Below are 21,297 nucleotides of genomic sequence, written 5' to 3'. Positions count from 1 at the left end.
CACAGCGATCCCCACAGCTCCAGCCCCTGCCCAGCTCCTCTGTGGGCAGCGTTAAGGCTTCAGCAGAAGCACCAAAGGCCGAGGGCCTTCTGGCCATTTTCCCTTCCCCACTGCACACCTGGGCAGCTTGCTGAGCACAAGCACCCTTTTCCCCTCTCCCCCTATGCCCTGCGCACTGGGCACCAGAGAAAGCACCTGAGACACTGGGTATGAGAACACATTCTATATTTCTATATATAATTCTGTATCTATATTCTATATATTTCTAATTCTATATTTCTATATTAAAGAAGAACAAAGAAAAAGGAAAAAAAAAACATCTTAAAGAAAAATCCTGCCCGGCTCAGATGGCCCCGGCAGACAGAGAGCCTCTCAATTCAGCTCTCCTCAGAGCTCCAGCAGCACAGCCAGCCACGGGCCCACAGATAAGGGCGGTTCTTGCGTGCCCTGCGGAATCCATCTTGCCACTTCTGCAAGATGGAGCCTGGAGCTGCCCGGAGGACAAAGGCTGTTTCCAGAGCCAGCCTTCTGATGGCAGGGCTGATGTCCTGTGCCTTGTCATCAAGGGCTGCAAGAGAGAGGAACAGAGCCATGGTCAGATCTGGATCTGCAGGGACCCGAGGAGAGCCCCATGCAAGGGCCAACACAGGTGGCTCTGGCCATGGCCAGGAGGGAGCAGGGACCAAAGGGATCAGCCCAAAGCCACTGGACACTATTGGCACTCGTGCCCCTGAAATCTGTGTGTGCCCTGGCCACACCAGGCCTGGTCCGCACAGGGAGCAGAGCCCTCGGCAGCCGGGGCAGGGATTGCAGCTCCCCTTGGCAGCCGGGGCTGGCAGCCCGCTGCCCTCACTCACCCTGACAGATGCTCTGGAGCTCTCGTTTGTTCCCCCGGAGGTGCCACCCGGCCATCCCTGGTGTTAAGAATAATATGTTACAGTTGCTGTTTGTAAACTCCTTACTTATCTTGTACCCCGGTCCCAGGATATTGTTAAGAATAATACGTTCCAGTTGCTGTTTGTAAACTCCTTACTTACCTTGGACCCCTGTCCCAGGTTTACTTACCTTGTACCCCTGTCGCAAATTGCTGTACCCCATATTTTTGTTCCTTGTTCAGCCAGGCCCTGCCCCCTCTCCCAAGTTGCTGTACCCTGCGTTTCTTGTTCTGTGTTCAGCCAGGCACTGCCCCCACTGCTCCTAGACTCCCACATGGCAACATTGTATCCCTTTCCCGAGTTGCTGTACCGTCCTGAGGAGGAAGATGACATACTGACTTTTATGCAAACGAGAGAGACCAGAGACTTATGGGATGCACCCAGACTGGAAAAGACCCCAAAACAACGAGCCACGCAAAAGGGAAGGAATAGAACCAGCACCATCTAACAAGGAAGACCCAGAGGAGTCCCCTGGCTTCTTTCCAGGGGCCGACATAACCTCGAGGAGACTCGACTGGGATGACAGCCTAGACTACGAGCCTGAAAGAACGAGTCTTCCCGGGGACTCCCGTGAGGAAGGAAGGCCCAGCTCTGTCCTAGTGACAGAGCTGCACGGATCCTCCTCTTCTGCGGTGTCCAGTGGGAGCAGTGGCGGTGTGCATGACCCCTCGGGCCCCCACCCCAGATCTGTGCTGCTTAATAAAGGCCTTTTAAAAAGGAGCTGGTCTCCTGGCCCTTTTATCACAGCTTGGGGGCTCGTGTGGGATAGCCACGCCCTGAAGAGGACCAGGGACGGGACGGCCGCCCACCCTATTGGGCCTCCGGGGGACAGCTGGCTATACCGGACCCAGAAGAACAGCCTGGGATCGACATCGCAGAAGAGCGCCGGATTGGGTAAGCCACCGGTGGCGGGAGTAGGAGGCGAGTGAGTGGATGTGTGAGTGAGACGGGGGCTGGCAGCTCAGACCCCCGGGGCGAGTGCAGAGTGCCCAGTACCGCGGTTCCGGACTCCCGCGAGGGGGCCGGCCGGGAACGGCAGGAAGCGAAAGAGGCTCACTTGGGCCCAGAGAAACGAGTGAGGTGTCTCCTGGGGATAAAAGCCCCCCCCCCTCTGAGTGCGCAGAGGGTACCTAAGAGAGTGAGTGGCGCACATAGGGGTAGGCCCCTCTACTGAAAAGGGCTAAACGGCCTAGGCTGCTCCGGGCGTGTGGAAGGCTTAGGGTGAGTGAGAGTCAGACACAGGCAATCTAGGTAACTCCCGGGGTGGTGTGTGGGGGTGCCTAGGTTCGGTGTGAGTGAACACACCCCCCCCCCCCCCCCCCCGCTTGGGTACTCAAGACGACCTGACCGGGGAATTGGAATTGGGGGTCCCCAGGCCCTACCGGCACCAGGTGGCCAGCGAAGGGCCCTCGCTTCCCAGGGTCTGTGACACAGGACGTGCTGAAAGGCTCTAGTTGTCGCGGCTCGGTCTCGGCTCAGGGGGTTCCTGAGAAGGGAGGTTGTTAACCTGCTGCCGGAGAGCACAGGGGCAGGTAGTCTGTGTGGGCGGGCGAGGCAGCTAGAGTAATACACTCACGCATCCCTTAGCCGAAGCCATTCCCTGGTGGGCGGAGCGGCTAGGAGGCAAGGGGGAATTCTCCCACCACTCACTTACAGTCAGCCCTTGCGCAGAAGCTATTCTCACTGGGGAAGGGGGATAGTCGGGGAGCGGAGGGGCAGGGGGTTCCGGGGTGAGCCCTGCTGACCAAATCTTGTGGACGGCACTGAGACAGGGACGGGGGAAGGTCCCAGGAGTGTCTAGTGCTAGGGTCCCCTCGACGTCGACCCAGGAGTGCTCATAGTCTTCGCTGGCAAGGGGGTCAGGGAGGCGAGGCGCGAGGGGAACGGGATTGGGGTGTAGGGAGGGGCAAGCGGAACCTGCAAGCCCCGCTGGGACCTAACCCCCGGGGCAAGCGGAGACTGCAAGCCCCAGAAAATTCAAAGTGTGAGTGGAAGGCCGGCCGAGTGTAAGAAAGGGTGTGGATTCTTGTGTGAGAAGATTGAGTGTATTCCCTAGTGTGAAAGGAGGAGAGAGTGAGTTCCTAAAGTGTGAGTTTTTGTTGAGGTTTGAAAGGTCAGTTGTCCGTCATTAGAAATTTTCAGTTTGAGTAGGAGCACCTTTATAAAGTTTAATTTAAGTAAGGGCCAGTTTTAAGTTGGTTAGAAGTTGTGTTGTCTGTCAGTTCCAGTTTTATTCAGGAAAAGGCACCGTAAGTTTTAAGTGAAGGTCCAGAGATAGGAGGAGCAATGGGACAGTGTTTAAGTAAGAGAGTAGGTCCCAAGGGGAATGAAGAGGCCACCAGAACCATTCCCCCCGATAGCCCACTAGGGCAAATGTTAAATTGCTGGGATGCACAAGAGGCCACCAAGGGCCTAGACCGGATCAAGATGATCCATTACTGTATAGAGGTCTAGCCCAAACTAGAGATACAAGGACAGTGGCCTTGGTATGGTACTAAAGATCCTTGGATGTGCTCCCAACTGTACCAGCATCTGAAAACCGGAAGAACTGAGCCCAGAAAGAGTATCAGGGTATTCTAGCCATACCTGCACCAAAAACAAAGAGGGACATAAGAAAACTCTTAAGCCTTTTTAGATATTGCAAACTATGGATGGAACAATATACCCAGAGCATCAAGTTTCTTTATGAAAAGCTAGTTGATTGTGAACCCATAAGGTAGACAGCTGAAGATGAAGCGTAATTAAATCGGCTGAAGGTTAAGCTGTCCTCAGCACCAGTTTTAAGCCTGCCTGACTTAAAAAAAAAAAGAATTTGATTTGTTTGTCAACTCTGAAGAAGGGACTGCATATGGGGTTCTGACCCAGGAATGGGGAGGATGTCGTAAGCCCATAGCCTGTCAATCCAAACTGCTGGACCCAGTAGCTCGTGGGTGGCCCACCTGCGTGCAATCAATAGCTGCTGCTGCCATTTTAATAGAAGAGGCCCAAAAGCTAACCCTACAGGGTAAGATCAGAGTCCACACACCACATGATTTAAAAACAATCTTGAGCCGAAAGGCTCATCAGTGGCTGACAGATGCCAGGATATTAAAATATGAAGTCATCCTAATGGATACTAGCAATTTAGAGCTAGTAACCTCCAAGGGCCTGAACCTGGCATAATTTTTGTCACGGGAGCCTCTGCCTGAATTAGAACATGACTGCTTAGAATTGGTAAATCTCCAAACCAAAGTGAGGGAGGATCTGGGAGATGTACCCCTGCCCTATGGGAAGGTACTATTTACTGATGGTTCCTCCAGGGTGGTGGAGGGGAAAAGATATTCAGGGTATGCAGTGATCATAGAGTTAGGGGAAGGAAAACTAGAGGTCCTAGAAAAAGGGAGACTACCCCCCAGTTGGTCAGCTCAGTGTTGTGAGGTTCATACTCTAAAGAGGGGTCTGGACTTGCTAGAGAGAGAAAAAGGAACCATCTATACAGATTCAAAGTATGCCTTTCGGATAGTCCATACCTTTGGTAAGATCTGGGAAGAGAGAGGCTACCTGAACTCCAAAGGGAAGAACCTGGCACATGAAGGGCTGATTAAATCAGTATTAGAGTCCTTGACCAAACCCAAAGAGATTGCAGTGGTCCACATGAAGGGGCATCAGAAGGGAGACTCCTTAGAAAGCAGAGGGAACCGACTTGCTGACCAAGCAGCTAAAGAAGTGGCCTTAGATCCAAAGGAATCAGTAAAAGTTTTTAAACTAGATGAGGTAGTAACTGAAGAAGACGGAAAAAAGAAACCAATATTTACCAAGAAAGAGTGGGAAGTAATAAAAAAATTAGAACTGTCTCAAGGAGAACAAGGAGAATGGTTAACCTCAGATGGGCGAAAGTTTCTGAACAAGGCCTTAGCCCGGAAAATATTAAATGAGATACATGAACTGACTCATTGGGGAACCCAAGGGTTGTGTGATCATTTTCTGAGAGAAAACCTATACTTGGGAGCAACATCTAGCAAAGGGCCACCTGGTTAGTCAATACCAGAGATTCCACCAACCGAGCAGGTCCTGCCCAGTCTGAGTCTTTACATGTAGTAGACGGAGACAAAGTCCCAGTAGTACATGTCAGAGGTCTGCTAGGGAAGACAGTTTGGGTCAATTCTACCTTGGGCACAGACAAAACCCATTCGTGGGGTTGTCTTTGCTCAAGGACCAGGTTGTACATGGTGGATAATGCAGAGAGATAGAACAACACGATGTGTACCTCAGGGAGAACTGATCATTGGGTAAAAGGTTACTGCCATTGTCTGTATCTTAAACCACGCAGACATGAAACAGAAGGAAATGTGTAAGTGTTGAAGGTATGAGCAAGTGAAAGATGGTGTATTGAGTAAGTAAAATGAGAGAGTGGGGAATCCTGCAGCTCTCCAGCGTGGGGGGGGTCTGGATTCAGTAGCTTGTTGTGGGGCTTGACAGGGGCATGATGGATATACTGCTTGTATTTTTTGGGTGAAACAGAGGAGAAGTTTCTATGTATGTAAATGTGTGCAGAGTTGGAATGTTAGTTTTAGCAGTAAGTCGATAATAAGGGGATAAGGGGTAGAAAGTCCTGGGTTGATTATGATGTTAAATTGTATCCCCATTTGTCCACCTAACTCAGACACAGGTTCTGTATTCTTAAAATTCCATCTGAGAGTAAAAGTGAGTGGAAAAGAAGCACCAAGTCTGTTATCAGACTGTACTTGCCCCCCCCCCCCGCATCGGGAGTTTTGACTACAGCACAGACAGACAACAAGACACAAATTGCCTTGGCTTTCCAACTAGCTGGAGCAGAGAGGTCTTCCTGGACTGTTTTCTTTCCCTTTTCTGAAACGAATTGAACCTGCTCTGGACTGGGGACTCGGGGGAGCACCAGGAGCTTGCACCCGTGGACTACCGGGAGCCCAGCCTGGGCAGCGGCATTTTCCAGCGCCAGAGGGACTGATAACAGAGCCAACACTGCCAGGAAAGAGACCCTCTGAAGTTCGTCATCTCTTCTGAAGGGCGAGAGGTTTTGTAATTTGATATCATTCATTTTTGTGCTGGGTAGTGCTGTGCCTGTGAAATGAACAGGTTTTTTTTTCACTTCTCTCAGAGAAATCTCTTCCCGAACTTGTTGGGGGGTGGGGGGAAAAGAGCCACATGGGTTTGCTTCCCGGGGGGAGCCCCCCCTGGAAGTTTTCTCCCAAATTTGCCCTAAACCAGGATAAAGAGGCAGCCAGAAATAGACTGAGAGAGAAAGAATATAAACAAAGACTGCAGAACTCTGCCGAGTGAGTTGGTTTAAGTGTGAGTGTTCTTAAAGTTCTTGTGGTTGTTGCTGTTAAATATTTTGATGTTAGCAAAGTTAGTTGAATGAAACCCCCCCCACCATGAACTTCTCCCACAGAACATTCTCCAAAAAGGCAACTAAATTAAAGAAGGTGGGAGAAGAAGGACCATACCATCTCTCCTGATCCCCCAAAAAGACCTAAGAGGCAAGACCGGGTGAGGCTAACAGGGAAGGTGAGCCATGAAGCTCCCTAAAACAAAACTAGCTCATACCGGACTCTTAGGTGGACTGATGTTGGTCCAGCTGGTGAGCCTTGGGATGGGGGACAGTGGAGAAGCATGTATCCCCTATATGATGGAGAGGATCTAAGATCACTGATGAGGGTCCACACAAACATCAATCCCACCTGTTTTGATCACACCAAATTGGAAACCTGTCAGGAGGAAGGAAAGACATATTGGATTACTAGAAATACTGCCTCATTTAGGCAAGGTCTGCTTGGAGAATGCCCTGTAGGAGAATCCTGGCTCTGCTTTGAACAAGAGGGACTGAATGATGTAATAAAAGAAAAACAATTGAAGATAAAGAAAGGTGATCTGGATGAAACACGAGGTAAGAACTTATTCATTGACCTGATGGAGAAGAATCAGCAGAGGGTTAAACTTAACCAATTGTTGGGTATGTGGGAACACCCAGATGTCAGATATTTGGCCCTGGGAAGGGATCAGCCTAGCACCTTTAGACATTCTAAGGTGGAAATTAACTGAGCAGAAACCCCAGACAGGGAACAGGGGACGGGAACAATGGGATCTGAAAGCAAGAGTGATTGGGGAAGAATGCATTAAAAGGACAGGGAGAAGATACAAAACCCCTGTGGGAAAAATGGCCTGCAAAAGATACCTGACGGTGAAAGACTCAGGTAGCAGGTGGATCCCCCAAGAACCAAACAGGTATTGGGCCACTGGGAGAAAGGAAAGGGGGTATATTTATCATGAGGGGTACAAACTGTATGAGTGCGCAGAAAAAGGAATAAACCCTTTTTGGGGGTTAAGAGAACTCTCAAAATACTGGGAACATCCTACAGACACACAGGACACTTTCTGGAAGGCCCCTGAGTATTTATTTTGGATTTGTGGGAGCACTGCATATACCCACCTCCCAGGGGATTGGGCAGGAAGCTGCACAATAGGGATAATAAAGCCTGCTTTTTTCCTCCTACCTAAGAAATCAGGGTCATACTTGGGAGTCCCCTTGTATGATGACTTAAAAAAAGGCAGTCGAAAGAGGAGGCATGTAATGGACCTAGGAAGCAATCAGAAATGGAAGGGGAAGATCTGGACCCCTGAGGAAATAATTAAGACATATGGACCGGCCACGTGGGCCCAGGATGGATCCTGGGGGTATCGTACCCCAGTCTATATGTTAAACCGAATCATCCGTCTCCAGGCAGTATTAGAAGTGGTGTCAAACAGAACTGCCCTTGCTTTAGACCACATCAGCACACAATTGGCACAAACCAGGGCTGTAGTCTATCAGATTCGGCTGGCGGTGGACTACCTATTGGCAGATGAAGGAGGCATTTGTGGAAAGTTTAATTTCTCTGAATGTTGCCTGGAGATAGATGATAAGAGTGAGGTAATCAAAAACATCTCAAAAGAAATACGAAAGATAGCTTATGTGGGCACCCAGGAATGGACTCCTCTGGTGAACTCAGACTGGTGGAATGACCTTTGGTCCTTCAAAAGAGGGTGGTGGGAAAAAATAGTCTTTATTGCTGTCTGTGCATTTGCAAGTTTCTTGTTCCTGCCCTGTTTACTCCCCTGCCTAATCAAGACAGTGACTACCACAGTACAAGCAAGCATCCAGATCCCTGAAATAAAAGATAAGAAGCAGGCCAGGATCATGTTAATGGAGACTCAAAGTCAGGATCGAGAGCACAAAACTGCCAGGGAAATATATGAGCAATATCGAGAATTAAGAGATAAATATTCCCAAGAGCCAGAAGTTAATGGTTGATGCGGGCTAGAGCCCGATCAAAATATAAGAGGGGGGATATTGTTAAGAATAATATGTTACAGTTGCTGTTTGTAAACTCCTTACTTATCTTGTACCCCGGTCCCAGGATATTGTTAAGAATAATACGTTCCAGTTGCTGTTTGTAAACTCCTTACTTACCTTGGACCCCTGTCCCAGGTTTACTTACCTTGTACCCCTGTCGCAAATTGCTGTACCCCATATTTTTGTTCCTTGTTCAGCCAGGCCCTGCCCCCTCTCCCAAGTTGCTGTACCCTGCGTTTCTTGTTCTGTGTTCAGCCAGGCACTGCCCCCACTGCTCCTAGACTCCCACATGGCAACATTGTATCCCTTTCCCGAGTTGCTGTACCGTCCTGAGGAGGAAGATGACATACTGACTTTTATGCAAACGAGAGAGACCAGAGACTTATGGGATGCACCCAGACTGGAAAAGACCCCAAAACAATGAGCCACGCAAAAGGGAAGGAATAGAACCAGCACCATCTAACAAGGAAGACCCAGAGGAGTCCCCTGGCTTCTTTCCAGGGGCCGACATAACCTCGAGGAGACTCGACTGGGATGACAGCCTAGACTACGAGCCTGAAAGAACGAGTCTTCCCGGGGACTCCCGTGAGGAAGGAAGGCCCAGCTCTGTCCTAGTGACAGAGCTGCACGGATCCTCCTCTTCTGCGGTGTCCAGTGGGAGCAGTGGCGGTGTGCGCAACCCCTCGGGCCCCACACCCCAGAGCTGTGCTGCTTAATAAAGGCCTTTTTAAAAGGAGCTGGTCTCCTGGCCCGTTTACCACACCTGGGAACACAGAGCCTGTCAGGGTCCCAGCAGCACAGCTCCCTGCCAGCGGCGCTGCCAGCCCTGGGGCCACACGGCCTCCTGCCCCGGCAGGGCTCAGCCCCGGCCCTTGCCGCATCCTGACTCAGCCCAAGGGCCCGGCTGCCAGAGGCCGGCAGCAGCAGCCCCGAGGGCAGCCGGGGCTCCAGGGCCGGGGCAGCAGCCGGGGCTGGGGCCGAGCTGCGGCGGGGCAGGGAGGGAGCCCAGCCCGGTTCGTGGCTCACCAATGAACCTGATGGCCGCCGCTCGCAGGGACTCCTGTGGGCTGTCCAGGTAGAGCAGGGCCCGGTGCAGGTGCTCAGCCGCTCGGCTCCTGTCCTGTGCCAGCTGCAGAGAGCGGCGGGAGGGAAGGGTTGGTGCGGGCTCTGCCCCTCGGCCGGGCACTGCTGCCTGCGGCCAGCCCCGGCCTCCCGTGCCCGCCCAGCCCTGAGGCACCGGGCAGCAGCCGCTGGCGCCGGGCTCTGGAGGGGGCAGAGGGCCGGCTGCTGCCCGGGGAGCCGCGGTGCTGGCCTGCCCGACAGACCAGCGGTGCCGGGGCTCCATGGGCACACGGTTCGGGGCCACAGGGGGCTGGAGTAGAGCCCGCGGGGCCCAGGGAAGGGAGCAGCGTGTGGGGCACAGGCTGGCGGCCCTGGGTGCGGCACTGGGCAGGGCACAGCTGCCAGCCGCACACACTGAGCTTCTCCAGCCTGGGGCTGGGGCTTCCAGCCCGCCCTTACCAAGCCCTCGCCGAACCTCCAGGTCTGATCCACCCGCAGCATCTGCTGGAGATCCTTCCTCTTCAGGAATCGGGCGGAACAGAGCAGCGTTTCCCGGGAGGCCTGGAGAGCAGCAGAGACCCAGAGATGGCACCACAGCCCAGGGCACAGGACCCACGTCCCTGGACCAAGACCGGGAGGGAGCTGCAGCCTGCGAGGCAGCAGAGCAGGAGGCAGCCGAGCGCCCTGCCAGGGAGCCACGGCATCTGCCGAGTCCTCACATCAACCACGCGCTGGTTCTCGTCATGGCAGTGCAAGGAGAGTGGGAGCAGGCTCTGCTGCACGTGGGACTTCAGGGCCTTTTTCCCCTCCTTTGGTACTAAATCCATCATCTCTTGGAAGATGAACATGGAGCACAGCTGCACCTGGCTATCGTCCTGTACGAAAGGAAGAAATAAAGACCTCAGCATCAGCTGCTTCAGGCCCACCTGGGTACAGGCCTGCAAATGCCCAGGGCACAGTGCCCAGGCAGCAGCCATGGCTGGAGACACAGAGCCTTACATTGTCAAAGAGCGGCAGGAGCGCCTCAGCCAGCTGCAGGCCGAGGGGGATGGTTATCGGGCCACCATTGTACAGGAACAAACGGCTGAGGAGAGCAATGCTCATCCCAAGCACATGGCTGTCATTTTCCCCCAGGAGCTCCACGAGCCTTTCATGCAGGCTCCACATTCTTTTGGCCTGTGTGGAACACAAGTGTGTGAAATGCCACCCTGCTGCCACAGGGCCCAGAGGCCAAAGGCCTGTGCCAAAGGCCTGGGGCAGGAGGCAAGAGGCAGGAGGCAGGAGAGCTGGCAGCAGCTGCCTCAGTGCCCAAAGGCCAACCAAGCGCAAGCCACTGCCTTCCCCAGCCCCACGCCAGCAGCCGCTGCCCCCTTCTCACCATGGAGGAATTCTTGCCGAGCACCACAAGGCCTCTGAGTGCCAAGCGACGCCTCTCCCTGCACTCGCTCTGCAGTTTGCTTGATGCGATCTCCAGGACGCTGTCACGGTATTCACTCAAGTCCAGGCACTCCAACATCTGAAGGGCACAGGCCGGTGATGGGGCAGCAGCGCACAGGGCTGGGCCCAGGCAGCAGCACAGGGCGTGGGCACCGTCCCGGGCGGCTGCGGCACCGAGAGGGCAGAGAGCTGGGAGACAGCTCAGTGAGACAGCGCTGCCCTTCAGGCTCACCTCCACAAGGAACGCCATGGCGGCCAAATCCCCGTGTGCCGTGTCTTTGCTGAGCAGCCCGAGCAGGTAGAATGCAATCGCAGAACACAAGGGTAGGGACACGTGACGCATTGCTCTGACGGGAGGAAAAAGGAACCAAGACCCTGAGCCAGCGGGACAAACCTCTCCATGGACTGACTCCCAGGAGGAGCTTGGCCCTTCTTCACCACCCTGCAAGGGGACCTGGGGTCCTTTGGGGGCCAAGCTGCCCTTGGGCACCCTCCTCTCCCAGGCTTGTGCAGTGTCCTTGGCCATCCCTTGGTGACAAGGCCCTCTGGCCCATGACCACGGGGACTGTGTGGGGCACCCCAGGCTCGGGGCACAAACGCTGTTTGGGGGCAGCTCACCTGGCCAGCACACCCACAGCACAGTAGTGCGTGCCAGCACACAGCAGCGTGTCCCAGCCACACTCGTCTTCCACTGCTGCCACCACATCCTCATAGTGCAGTCGGCAGAGCAGGGCCTTCAGGGTCTGCACTGCAAACCTGTGTGCACGGCAAAGCCCAGGTGATGCTGGGAGCACGGGCTGCTGCCCTGGGGACATGGCAGGGACAGGAGGACTGGCATGGAGCACCTGTTGGGGCTGATGGCAAGGCCGTGTTGCTGCTGGCATCTCTTCCAGAAAGTATCGACCTTCTCTGGCAGATCCAATGTGCTGAAGAGCACTTGCAAGAGCAGATGCACCAAGAGGCGGGGGAAATACACTGTCACTGCATGTGGGACACAGGGCAGCTGGAGTATCTTCCATATCACCACAGTTGCCTGCGAAGGACAGAGCAGCCTGAGTCAGTGCTCAGTGCTCAGGTGTCCATGTGGCAGGGCCCGAGCGTGGCAGGGAGAGGCCAGTGGAGATGTAGGGACAGCAGCCGGCCTGGTGGCCCTGGAGCTGCTCCTAGGCCAGGTTGGAGCCCAGTGCCTGATGCAGGGAGATGCCATGGGAGGAGGGAGGATGGAGACCTGAGGGAGAGGTGACCTTGGGGTGAGCAAAGGTCAGCTGCAGAAACTCACAGCCAGGGCAAGGACAGCCGTGTGGTCCCCGTCGGAGGTGCACATGCTGAGCTCTGGCCAGGTGCCCAGCACATCCAGAAGTATCAGCATGGCTGGCTCTGCAGCCCTGCACGAGCACATGATGCTCTTCCACATGGTGGTAGCAGCTCTGTGGGGACAGAGTTCTGTGTCAGGGGGGTCTGGGACACATCCCCGTGGCCTGGGCAGCAGCAGGGAGCTGAGCTGGCTGCCAGCCCTGCCTCTGCCCACTTTCCCTCTGTGGCAGCCCAGCCCTGTGGGGACTGGCCCCTGAGGGCAGCAGGCTCGGGGGCTGCTGTGCCAGGGCTGACAAAGGGAGGAGCCACAGGGCCCTGGAATCCTCTGTTTGTCTGACACCTGGGCCAGGCTGTGCAGGGGGATGCCCTGAGCCCTCTGGGCACGTGGGCCCTGTACCTGTCACACCATGGGGCCACACGCAGGAGAGCCATCACCACGTCAGCAGGCTGTGCCTCTGTCAGATCCAGAAGGGGCCTGCACAGATTGTACTCAGGAAACTCATTAGCCTTGAGCCACTGGTGGATGAACCTCACCATGGGGAGCACCTGGAGAAGGCACAGGGAAACTTGGAAAGCTGCCAGCAGGAGTAATGTGCCCAGCTTCCCAGAGAAGTGCTTCCCTTCCCACCGCACTGCCACGGCCTCAAAGGCTCGCAGTGAGCAGCTGGCGTGGCCAAGCAATTCCTGGGAGGATCGAAGCCAGGCCACAGGCTGCTTACTTGCTTTGGACTGGAAGGACCCTCCTCCACAAGCATGTCCAGCAGGGCAGCACTGGCCTTGGTTTTGAAGATGGGAGAGTATGCTCTGACCACAGTGCCCATGGCACTGGTCTCTTCCTCCCGAATTCTCTTCATGAATTTGCAAATCATCTGCAGCAGAAGGGCAAGAAATGAGGGACATTGTATGGATGCTCCAAGCGTGGTGCTGGGCTGAGCAGGAGAGGGGATGGCTGCAGGTACCTGCGCTGTTGTGCGGAAGAGGCCACGGCTGCGTTCCTGCTCTCGAGTGCGCTCCATGGCTGCTCCTGGCAAAGAGCGAGCACAGCTTGAGCTGAGGGGCTGCGGGAGAGGCCGGAGAACACAGCCCAGCCCTGCACTCCCCAGGCAGGGACAGCCCCGGGAGGCCCCAGGGCACAGAGTACAGCTCCAGGGTGTCTGCCCCAGCCCCACTTCTGTCCTGTCCATGGGCGTGTCCCCGGGGGATGGGATGGGATGGGATGGGATGGGATGGGATGGGATGGGATGGGATGGGATGGGATGGGATGGGATGGAACGAGGCCAAGCTGGCTGCAGGCCCAGGTCTGCCGCTCACCCTGCTGCGGTGGCTGGAATTGCTCCAGCTCTCCAGGCTGCTGTGCTGGGGCAGTCCCAGGGCCTTCTTTCTCCTCCTTCACCCAGGTCATCTTGGGGACACTCGGAGGTCTCTGCTCAACATCACTGCCTGGATTCATGGCTACTTGCTGCAGAGATGGCTCGGAAAAGGGCTGAGTTGGCAAGTCCTGCAGCTGTGCCTGGAAGGCACCTGCAGGAGTGAAGTCTTGGCAAGGCTGCAGGACAGCCTGTCCTGCACTTGGGTCTCAGGGGCTCGTGCCACAAGGACAGGAGACTCGTCGTCAAGGACCGCAGTGAGGAAATGCCACGGTCTGGGCTCGAGCACACCTGAGAAGTGTGGTGCTTCACCTCACCAGAAGTGAAGCCTCGGGAAGGCTGCAGGTCACCGAGTGCTGTGGTCTGGCCTCGAGGTGACCTGCAGGAGTAACGCCTCAGAAAGGCTCTGGGTCAGCAAGGAATGAGTGCGCTGTGCGGGGGCTCCTCACAGCACCACTCTGTCCCGTCCTGCCCTGTCACGTGCACCAGGCACTGTGGTGTGGCTGTGTCACCGCCAACACTAATGTCACCCCATGTCACAAAGGGCCCTTGGACACCCTGTCCCGTTCCATTCCACGGTTACCATGCTGCACCGTGTCACCAAGGGCCGTTGCACACGCTGCTCCCTGCCCTGGGGCTCCACTCAGCCCGGCCAAAGTGGCCCAGCTTGGAAGCAATGCCTTGGCCCAAGTGTCTCAGACAGCCCAACAGGATCTTTAGGAACAGCTCAAACAGCAAAGGCTGCCCTGCTCTGTGGGCTCAGGGCAGCAGAAGGAGCCCCCTGGGTTGCCGAGGCAGCCGTGGCGGGAAGGGCGCGGGGCCCTCCACAGAAGCTGTCACGGCCTCCTTGGGACATGTCCCGCCTGGTGGCCATCCTAAACGTGGCGGTGTGACACAGACCAGGAACGTGTGGGCCAGGGCCCGAGAGCTGTTCTGACCCCACTGAAATCAGCAGGGGTGTCAGAATCCTTGCCAAAGCAGGCCTGCCACCCCCCGAGCCCTGGCAGCGCTGGTGCCCATCTCCTGCCCCAGAGACCTGTGCCTTGGGGGGGCTTCTGTGCCAGAGGGCAGCCAAAGCCAACGTGCATTGGGGGCTGTGCTCCATCCTACAGGGACTGTTGGCCAGAGCACCTGGAACAACTGGTGACAACACTTGGGATGTGTCAGATGATGTTGCTCCTTCCTGGAATGTTGTTTTTCATGGAAAGGATTAGCAGTAGCACAAAAACACCAACAGCTACTGAATTTCGCTGGACAAAGAGACTCCACAGAGATGCTGTCATGTATCCTTGTGCCTTTCTGTCTTTCTTGCATTTTGGAAGAAAAAGAATTGGCCCAGCCTCTGCTGCAGTTGCTGTGTGTCTGCCTGTGGCAGCTCATGTGCAAACACAGCTGGTTGCCTGCTGAGCACGGCAATGGACGGCCACAAACAGGGAGGTCCCCAGTGAACATCGAGGCAGACACCTGGGGAAGTGCAGAGCATAGGGATAACTGTGGGAACAGAAGCTGGTCTGTGTCTCTGATCTTGGTGCTGATGCCATAAAGCTGGGCAAGAAAACAGTACTCCATGGTATAAAGGCCTATAGAGCAGGTATTTATTTATTTGATGCCGGGAGGGAGTGGCATAGCTTCTCAAAAGCTACAGCACAAACTCACTCCTCCATTCTTCACACAGTACTACCTTTTATACAGTTTTTTAACTTAATGTTCACATTATACTTTCCAAACCTTCATATTGCAACCTATTTCATAATCACATGCTAAATTTGCTGATTTCCAAAAAATTCTGCATTCACATACCCTTTTACAAAGTAATTAATTCTTTCTGCATCCAGCTTTTTGCATAGCTGAAGCATTATCTCACTGCCTCGGCACCAGCGTGCCTGGTGTCCAGCCTAGTGTCAAACTAGGACACTGCAATAAAATGGAACAAGGCAGTGTTGGTACCTCCAACACAACAGTGGCAGTAGAAAGCAGGGCTGTTGTTATCTCAAGCCAACCATTTGTGTATCCACTGGAGTCACAGAAGCACCTGGGCATTTCTGCAGCTCATTTAGGATCCAGCTGGGAGGCTCCAACCAAAGCAGCAGGGCTGCAGTTGATTTGTGCCCTGCGCTAGGAACATGTGAAGCCACAGATGGCTGCTGAGGAGACGGGGCTGTGATGCTCGCGCGCAGCCAAGAGAGCAAGAGCAGCACCTTTCCAGGGTGTGAAGGGGCTACAGAGAAGTGGGAGAGTGACTCTTTGTCAGGAACTGTAGTGACAGGACAAGGGGAAATGGGTTCCAATGGGGAATAGGAGTGGATTTGATGTTAGGAAAATATTCTTTGGTGTGAGGTGGGTGAGGCCCTGGCCAGGCTGTGCAGAGAGGCATTAAAGGACAGGCTGAACAGGGTCCTGAGCAACCTGGTGAGGTGGGAGGTTACTCAGGGCTGAACAAGAGGACCTATAGGGTCCCACCCAAGCCAAACCATTCCAGGATTCCATCATTCCAGGCCCTAATGGAAGTGGTCCCAGGACTCCTGTAACATCACTACCCCCAGAGTTGTGATGTCTCAGCCCGTGTTCCAGCAGCAGAAACGCAAGCAGGGCAGGATCCCCTCACTTGGCTTTTGTCTCTTGAACAATCTGAGCACGGGCAATGCAAAGCAGAGGAGGGCCAGAGCTTTTGGGGGCTCCAAGCCCTTAATATCAGCCCCTGCAGCTGCAAAAGCTGCTCCCCAGATGCTGGCTCCAGCAATTCCCAAGGCCATAAAGGCCTTCAGAGCCTGAATGTGGATTTTTCATCCGTGTAGCTTGGTGCCAGCTCTCAGCCCAGGAGTCCCTGTGGCTGCAGCAGGAAGGGTGGCAGAAGGTTTCCTGCCTGCTTTGCATTGCTGCAGGGGCTGCTCCTGTCAGAGCCCCCTCTCTGCTGGTGACAGCTTTGCTCTTGGGGACACCGCTCTGCAGCAGCCCAGGAACACGAGCGGTGCCCAGTGCCAGGAGCGCCACCAGTGGTTCCCTCCTGTGCACGGGGACCCCAGCCCCAGGGTGGCTGTGCCAGCACCCCCAGGGACCTCCAGCCTCAGGAACTCAGGACAAGGGGAAACCACAGCTGTGCAAATGCTGCCTGTGCCCAAAGCAAATGCAAAGACAGACAGCCTGTGACAAACAAGGACAATTTATTTACACGACAGCACCACCACCACCAATGAACTACAGAATGTATTTACGTTATAAGAATCTTCATAGCAACAATCTATAAAATGTATTTACAATGAAAGGACCTCTATAGCAATTGCAATCTAAGAAATGTATTTACATTAGAACCTAACTGCAGCCTATAGAACATATATACTGAAGGGACTGTGTCCATCATCTCTGTTATTCCTGCAAGAGAAGGAGGCATCTTGGCCACTCCAGCCCAGCCCTGAGGGCTGTTCCTGTGCACACTCTGGTGCCGTTTCTGCTCTGTCCAGAGCCGCTTCAGCAGCAGCGACTCAGCAGCGCTGCTCGAAGAGACATCACCACCCTCCCCATGGAGGCAGAAGCTGTGCAGACACAGAGCTCTGTGTCAGGGGAGCCTCGGTCTCAGCACCGTGGCCTGGGCAGGCGCGGGGGCCCGGGCTGGCCGCCAGCCCTGCCTCTGCCAGCTGCCCTGGCAGCACCCAGTGGCTGTGCCCTGCCAGGGCCTCCTTGCCCTCCTTGTCCCCAGCCAGCCCAGCCTGGGCACCTCGGGGCTGCTGAGGCCCAGCCTTGAGGGCTTCTGCTGCAGGCATGGCAGTCTCTCAGGGGAAGCACCAGAGCAGCGGGTGACAGGAACAAGGTGACTGCCCGGGGGCTGCTCGTGGCCTCTGACACCCAATTCCTCAGGGCTTCCACCACCCCGGCCCCTCAGGGGCCTCCTGTGCCCTTGGAGCCTCCTGCCACCTCCTCCCTCACACCTGCCCCTTGTGCCTTCCCACTGCCTTGTCCCGTCAAGGCCTCTGCAGCACCGCATTCCTTCCAGGCCTCCCTCCACCCCAGCCCCTCTGCTCTCCCCCAGCCCGGCCAACCTGCCCGGCAGCGGCGCAGCCCCGATGGAGCTCCAGAGGAACCGGATTGAGAGAGCCTCAGAGCCCTCAGCAATCCCGCCAGCAACCCACAGGCTGCAGGACACAGACGGCGCTTCCTGGCTGGGAGAAGCCTCGTGCCCATCTCCAGGCACCACAATCACAGCGATCCCCACAGCTCCAGCCCCTGCCCAGCTCCTCTGTGGGCAGCGTTAAGGCTTCAGCAGAAGCACCAAAGGCCGAGGGCCTTCTGGCCATTTTCCCTTCCCCACTGCACGCCTGGGCGGCTTGCTGAGCACAAGCACCCTTTTCCCCTCTCCCCCTATGCCCTGCGCACACTGGGCACCAGAGAAAGCACCTGAGACACTGGGTATGAGAACACATTCTATATTTCTATATATAATTCTGTATCTATATTCTATATATTTCTAATTCTATATTTCTATATTAAAGAAGAACAAAGAAAAAGGAAAAAAAAAAATCTTAAAGAAAAATCCTGCCCGGCTCAGATGGCCCCGGCAGACAGAGAGCCTCTCAAATCAGCTCTCCTCAGAGCTCCAGCAGCACAGCCAGCCACGGGCCCACAGACAAGGGCGGTTCTTGCGTGCCCTGCAGAATCCATCTTGCCACTTCTGCAAGATGGAGCCTGGAGCTGCCCGGAGGACAAAGGCTGTTTCCAGAGCCAGCCTTCTGATGGCAGGGCTGATGTCCTGTGCCTTGTCATCAAGGGCTGCAAGAGAGAGGAACAGAGCCATGGTCAGATCTGGATCTGCAGGGACCCGAGGAGAGCCCCATGCAAGGGCCAACCCAGGTGGCTCTGGCCATGGCCAGGAGGGAGCAGGGACCAAAGGGATCAGCCCAAAGCCACTGGACACTATTGGCACTCGTGCCCCTGAAATCTCTGTGTGTGCCCTGGCCACACCAGGCCTGGTCCGCACAGGGAGCAGAGCCCTGGGCAGCCGGGGCAGGGATTGCAGCTCCCCTTGGCAGCCGGGGCTGGCAGCCCGCTGCCCTCACTCACCCTGACAGATGCTCTGGAGCTCTCGTTTGTTCCCCCGGAGGTGCTGCCCGGCCATCCCTGGGAACACAGAGCCTGTCAGGGTCCCAGCAGCACAGCTCCCTGCCAGCGGCGCTGCCAGCCCTGGGGCCACACGGCCTCCTGCCCCGGCAGGGCTCAGCCCCGGCCCTTGCCGCATCCTGACTCAGCCCAAGGGCCCGGCTGCCAGAGGCCGGCAGCAGCAGCCCCGAGGGCAGCCGGGGCTCCAGGGCCGGGGCAGCAGCCGGGGCTGGGGCCGAGCTGCGGCGGGGCAGGGAGGGAGCCCAGCCCGGTTCGTGGCTCACCAATGAACCTGATGGCCGCCGCTCGCAGGGACTCCTGTGGGCTGTCCAGGTAGAGCAGGGCCCGGTGCAGGTGCTCAGCCGCTCGGCTCCTGTCCTGTGCCAGCTGCAGAGAGCGGCGGGAGGGAAGGGTTGGTGCGGGCTCTGCCCCTCGGCCGGGCACTGCTGCCTGCGGCCAGCCCCGGCCTCCCGTGCCCGCCCAGCCCTGAGGCACCGGGCAGCAGCCGCTGGCGCCGGGCTCTGGAGGGGGCAGAGGGCCGGGGGCTGCCCGGGGAGCCGCGCTGCTGCCCTGCCCGACAGACCAGCGGTGCCGGGGCTCCATGGGCACACGGCTCGGGGCCACAGGGGGCTGGAGTAGAGCCCGCGGGGCCCAGGGAAGGGAGCAGCGTGTGGGGCACAGGCTGGCGGCCCTGGGTGCGGCACTGGGCAGGGCACAGCTGCCAGCCGCACACACTGAGCTTCTCCAACCTGGGGCTGGGGCTTTCAGCCCGCCCTTACCAAGCCCTCGCCGAACCTCCAGGTCTGATCCACCCGCAGCATCTGCTGGAGATCCTTCCTCTTCAGGAATCAGGCGGAACAGAGCAGCGTTTCCCGGGAGGCCTGGAGAGCAGCAGAGACCCAGAGATGGCACCACAGCCCAGGGCACAGGACCCACGTCCCTGGACCAAGACCGGGAGGGAGCTGCAGCCTGCAAGGCAGCAGAGCAGGAGGCAGCCGAGCGCCCTGCCAGGGATCCACGGCAGCTGCCGAGTCCTCACATCAACCACGCACTGGTTCTCGTCATGGCAGTGCAAGGAGAGTGGGAGCCATCTCTTGTAACTCTGCATGGTGTCTTTCTTGCCCTTTTTTTTGAAGAGGGGAGAAAAATTTTCAAGATGAAGTTGCAGCGAAGCTCCCTGCTGAAAAAAGTGAAGCTTCATCCATCCCACAAACCCCAGCCTGAAAAGACAACAGCACTGGCTTTCTGCACTCCAGAATTCATGTCCTGCATGGGAATTTAAGAGGAGGCTCAGCAGCTGCAAGAATCACAGCCTCCTGGAATCATTTCTGTTGGGAAAAACCTTCACAAGCATTGAGCCCAAGCACTCACAAAAGGAGGTGTCACCTTCCCCTCCCTGATGCCCCAGCCACAAGCACTGAAGGACCAGGGGCCTGTTCCATTGGCTTCCAGCCCAAACCTAATCCCTTTGTCAATCATGGAAGCACAGCAAGAAAGGAACTGAGTTCCCACTCCTGCAGCCAGTGGCACTGATGGCATCTGCTCCATGTTGGCATCTGCTGCATGTTGGCATCTGCTCCGTGGCAGGAGGGATTCAGGGATGATCCTGCCCTGGGCTGTCACACTTTGGGTGGGCACTGCCCAACCTGCTCTGGAACTCCTCTTACGCCCTCACTGGAGCCGTGGCTGCATTTACTGTCCCAGCACCAGCCTGGGGGGCTTCACACACCTCCAAGTCTGAGATGCTGACTCTGCTGCCCAACCCAGCAGCTGGAAGCCTCTGGCAGAGGATTGCTACCCTTTCTCATCCTCAGGTTCTGCTTGAGCTAAACCTTCCCACAGGCCCAGATCAGACAATTCAGGAGCATATTGTCCCCTACCAGGTCTTGCAGGAGCTTCTTTATTTCCCTTTGATGATCCACAGGCTGTGCATCAGCAGGAGGGCTACTGCTGCTCCCCTGAGCTGCTGGAGCTTCTTTCAGAAGTTGACCTATTTTGCTGCTCAGACTTGGAGACACTGAACGTAAAGGACTCTGGGGGGAACACTCTCCTAAAAGTTCTGATTCTTCTTCCTTCACGTTCCACCTGCACATTGGATGGGAGAAAGGTCACAGAAACCTGTCAGCAAACATGGAGCAAAAGAACCTCTGGACATCAATGCAAGATCTCTGCTCTGAGAGCCTGAATTGCACCAGACAACACTGGGGGCAAAAAGCTCTCGCTGGGGGCTGCGCAAGAGAGGCCAGGGTGTGTCCAGGGACACGGGGCTAGGGAGGGAGACAGTGCAGTGAAGGCACCTTTGAGAAAGCCATGAGCTGCCGCAAGAGACAGAACAAACAAAAGGCTGTGCCTGCAGCAGGGACAGGGAGAGGCAAGGAAACAAGCAGGGCACTGCAAAGCACTGCCTGGGCAAACATGCTGTGCTCCAGAGGAGCCTGAGGCTCTGCACAGGTGGTGTACTTTACCTGCTCGAGAGTCCTCCTGGGCACAGTGGTTGATCCAAGATTCTCTGTCTTGTCTTTTGCTGATGTTGCAGCCACATCCCGTACATGTTCCACAACCTTCCTGGAGTGCTCTGATAGCTGCTTCCCTTCTGCTCCAACAGCCTGCTGGGTATTCAGAGAGGAGATGATTCCCTTATTTCAGACACCACAAAAGCTGTCCCTTGGAAATCTGTCTCACAAAGCATCCATGTGGCACCAGCAGTGCAGCTTCTGTTTGGCTCTCTCAGTACAAAACTACT

General features: G+C 55.9%; 1 protein-coding gene across 2 annotated transcripts; it reads right to left on the bottom strand.

Annotated features, from left to right (window-relative positions):
* Window positions 1-208: 208 nt before the first annotated feature.
* Window positions 209-18,575, bottom strand: LOC147650291 (maestro heat-like repeat-containing protein family member 7). 2 transcript variants are annotated; one of them, XR_015277152.1, is made up of 15 exons: window positions 13,411-14,942; window positions 13,059-13,123; window positions 12,819-12,968; window positions 12,497-12,645; window positions 12,065-12,212; window positions 11,631-11,818; window positions 11,404-11,541; window positions 11,018-11,132; window positions 10,727-10,864; window positions 10,348-10,524; window positions 10,068-10,223; window positions 9,808-9,909; window positions 9,050-9,415; window positions 858-914; window positions 209-568 (listed from the first exon to the last, which is right to left on the bottom strand). XR_015277152.1 is itself a non-coding variant. In XM_086853505.1 (15 exons), exons 1-15 carry the CDS (start codon window positions 13,547-13,549, stop codon window positions 378-380), a joined length of 2,016 nt encoding a protein of 671 aa, XP_086709631.1. In that variant the 5' UTR covers window positions 13,550-18,575; the 3' UTR covers window positions 209-377. The 2 variants fall into 2 exon arrangements, 1 of the variants encoding a protein (XP_086709631.1); XM_086853505.1 differs by having other exon boundaries at window positions 9,313-9,415; window positions 13,411-18,575.
* Between the last annotated feature and the right edge of the window lie 2,722 nt (window positions 18,576-21,297).

This window comes from Cyanistes caeruleus, chromosome 16, assembly GCF_971803275.1.
Source record: "Cyanistes caeruleus chromosome 16, bCyaCae1.hap1.1, whole genome shotgun sequence".
In the NCBI taxonomy this organism is placed as follows: domain Eukaryota; kingdom Metazoa; phylum Chordata; class Aves; order Passeriformes; family Paridae; genus Cyanistes; species Cyanistes caeruleus.
The sequence above is the reverse complement of the archived record's forward strand: the minus strand, read 5'-3'. Positions and strand labels throughout refer to the sequence as shown.

Bases quoted from the DNA above. Each gene is read 5' to 3' on its own strand.
- LOC147650291 (XM_086853505.1), bottom strand. From the start codon at position 13,549: ATGAATCCAGGCAGTGATGTTGAGCAGAGACCTCCGAGTGTCCCCAAG. The intron at 12,646-12,818 runs GTAAGCAGCCTG...TGCCTTCTCCAG, and splicing joins GTCCTTCCAGTCCAAAGCAA to GTGCTCCCCATGGTGAGGTT. The intron at 11,133-11,403 runs GTGAGCTGCCCC...TCCTCCCGTCAG, and splicing joins GCTGTGGGTGTGCTGGCCAG to AGCAATGCGTCACGTGTCCC.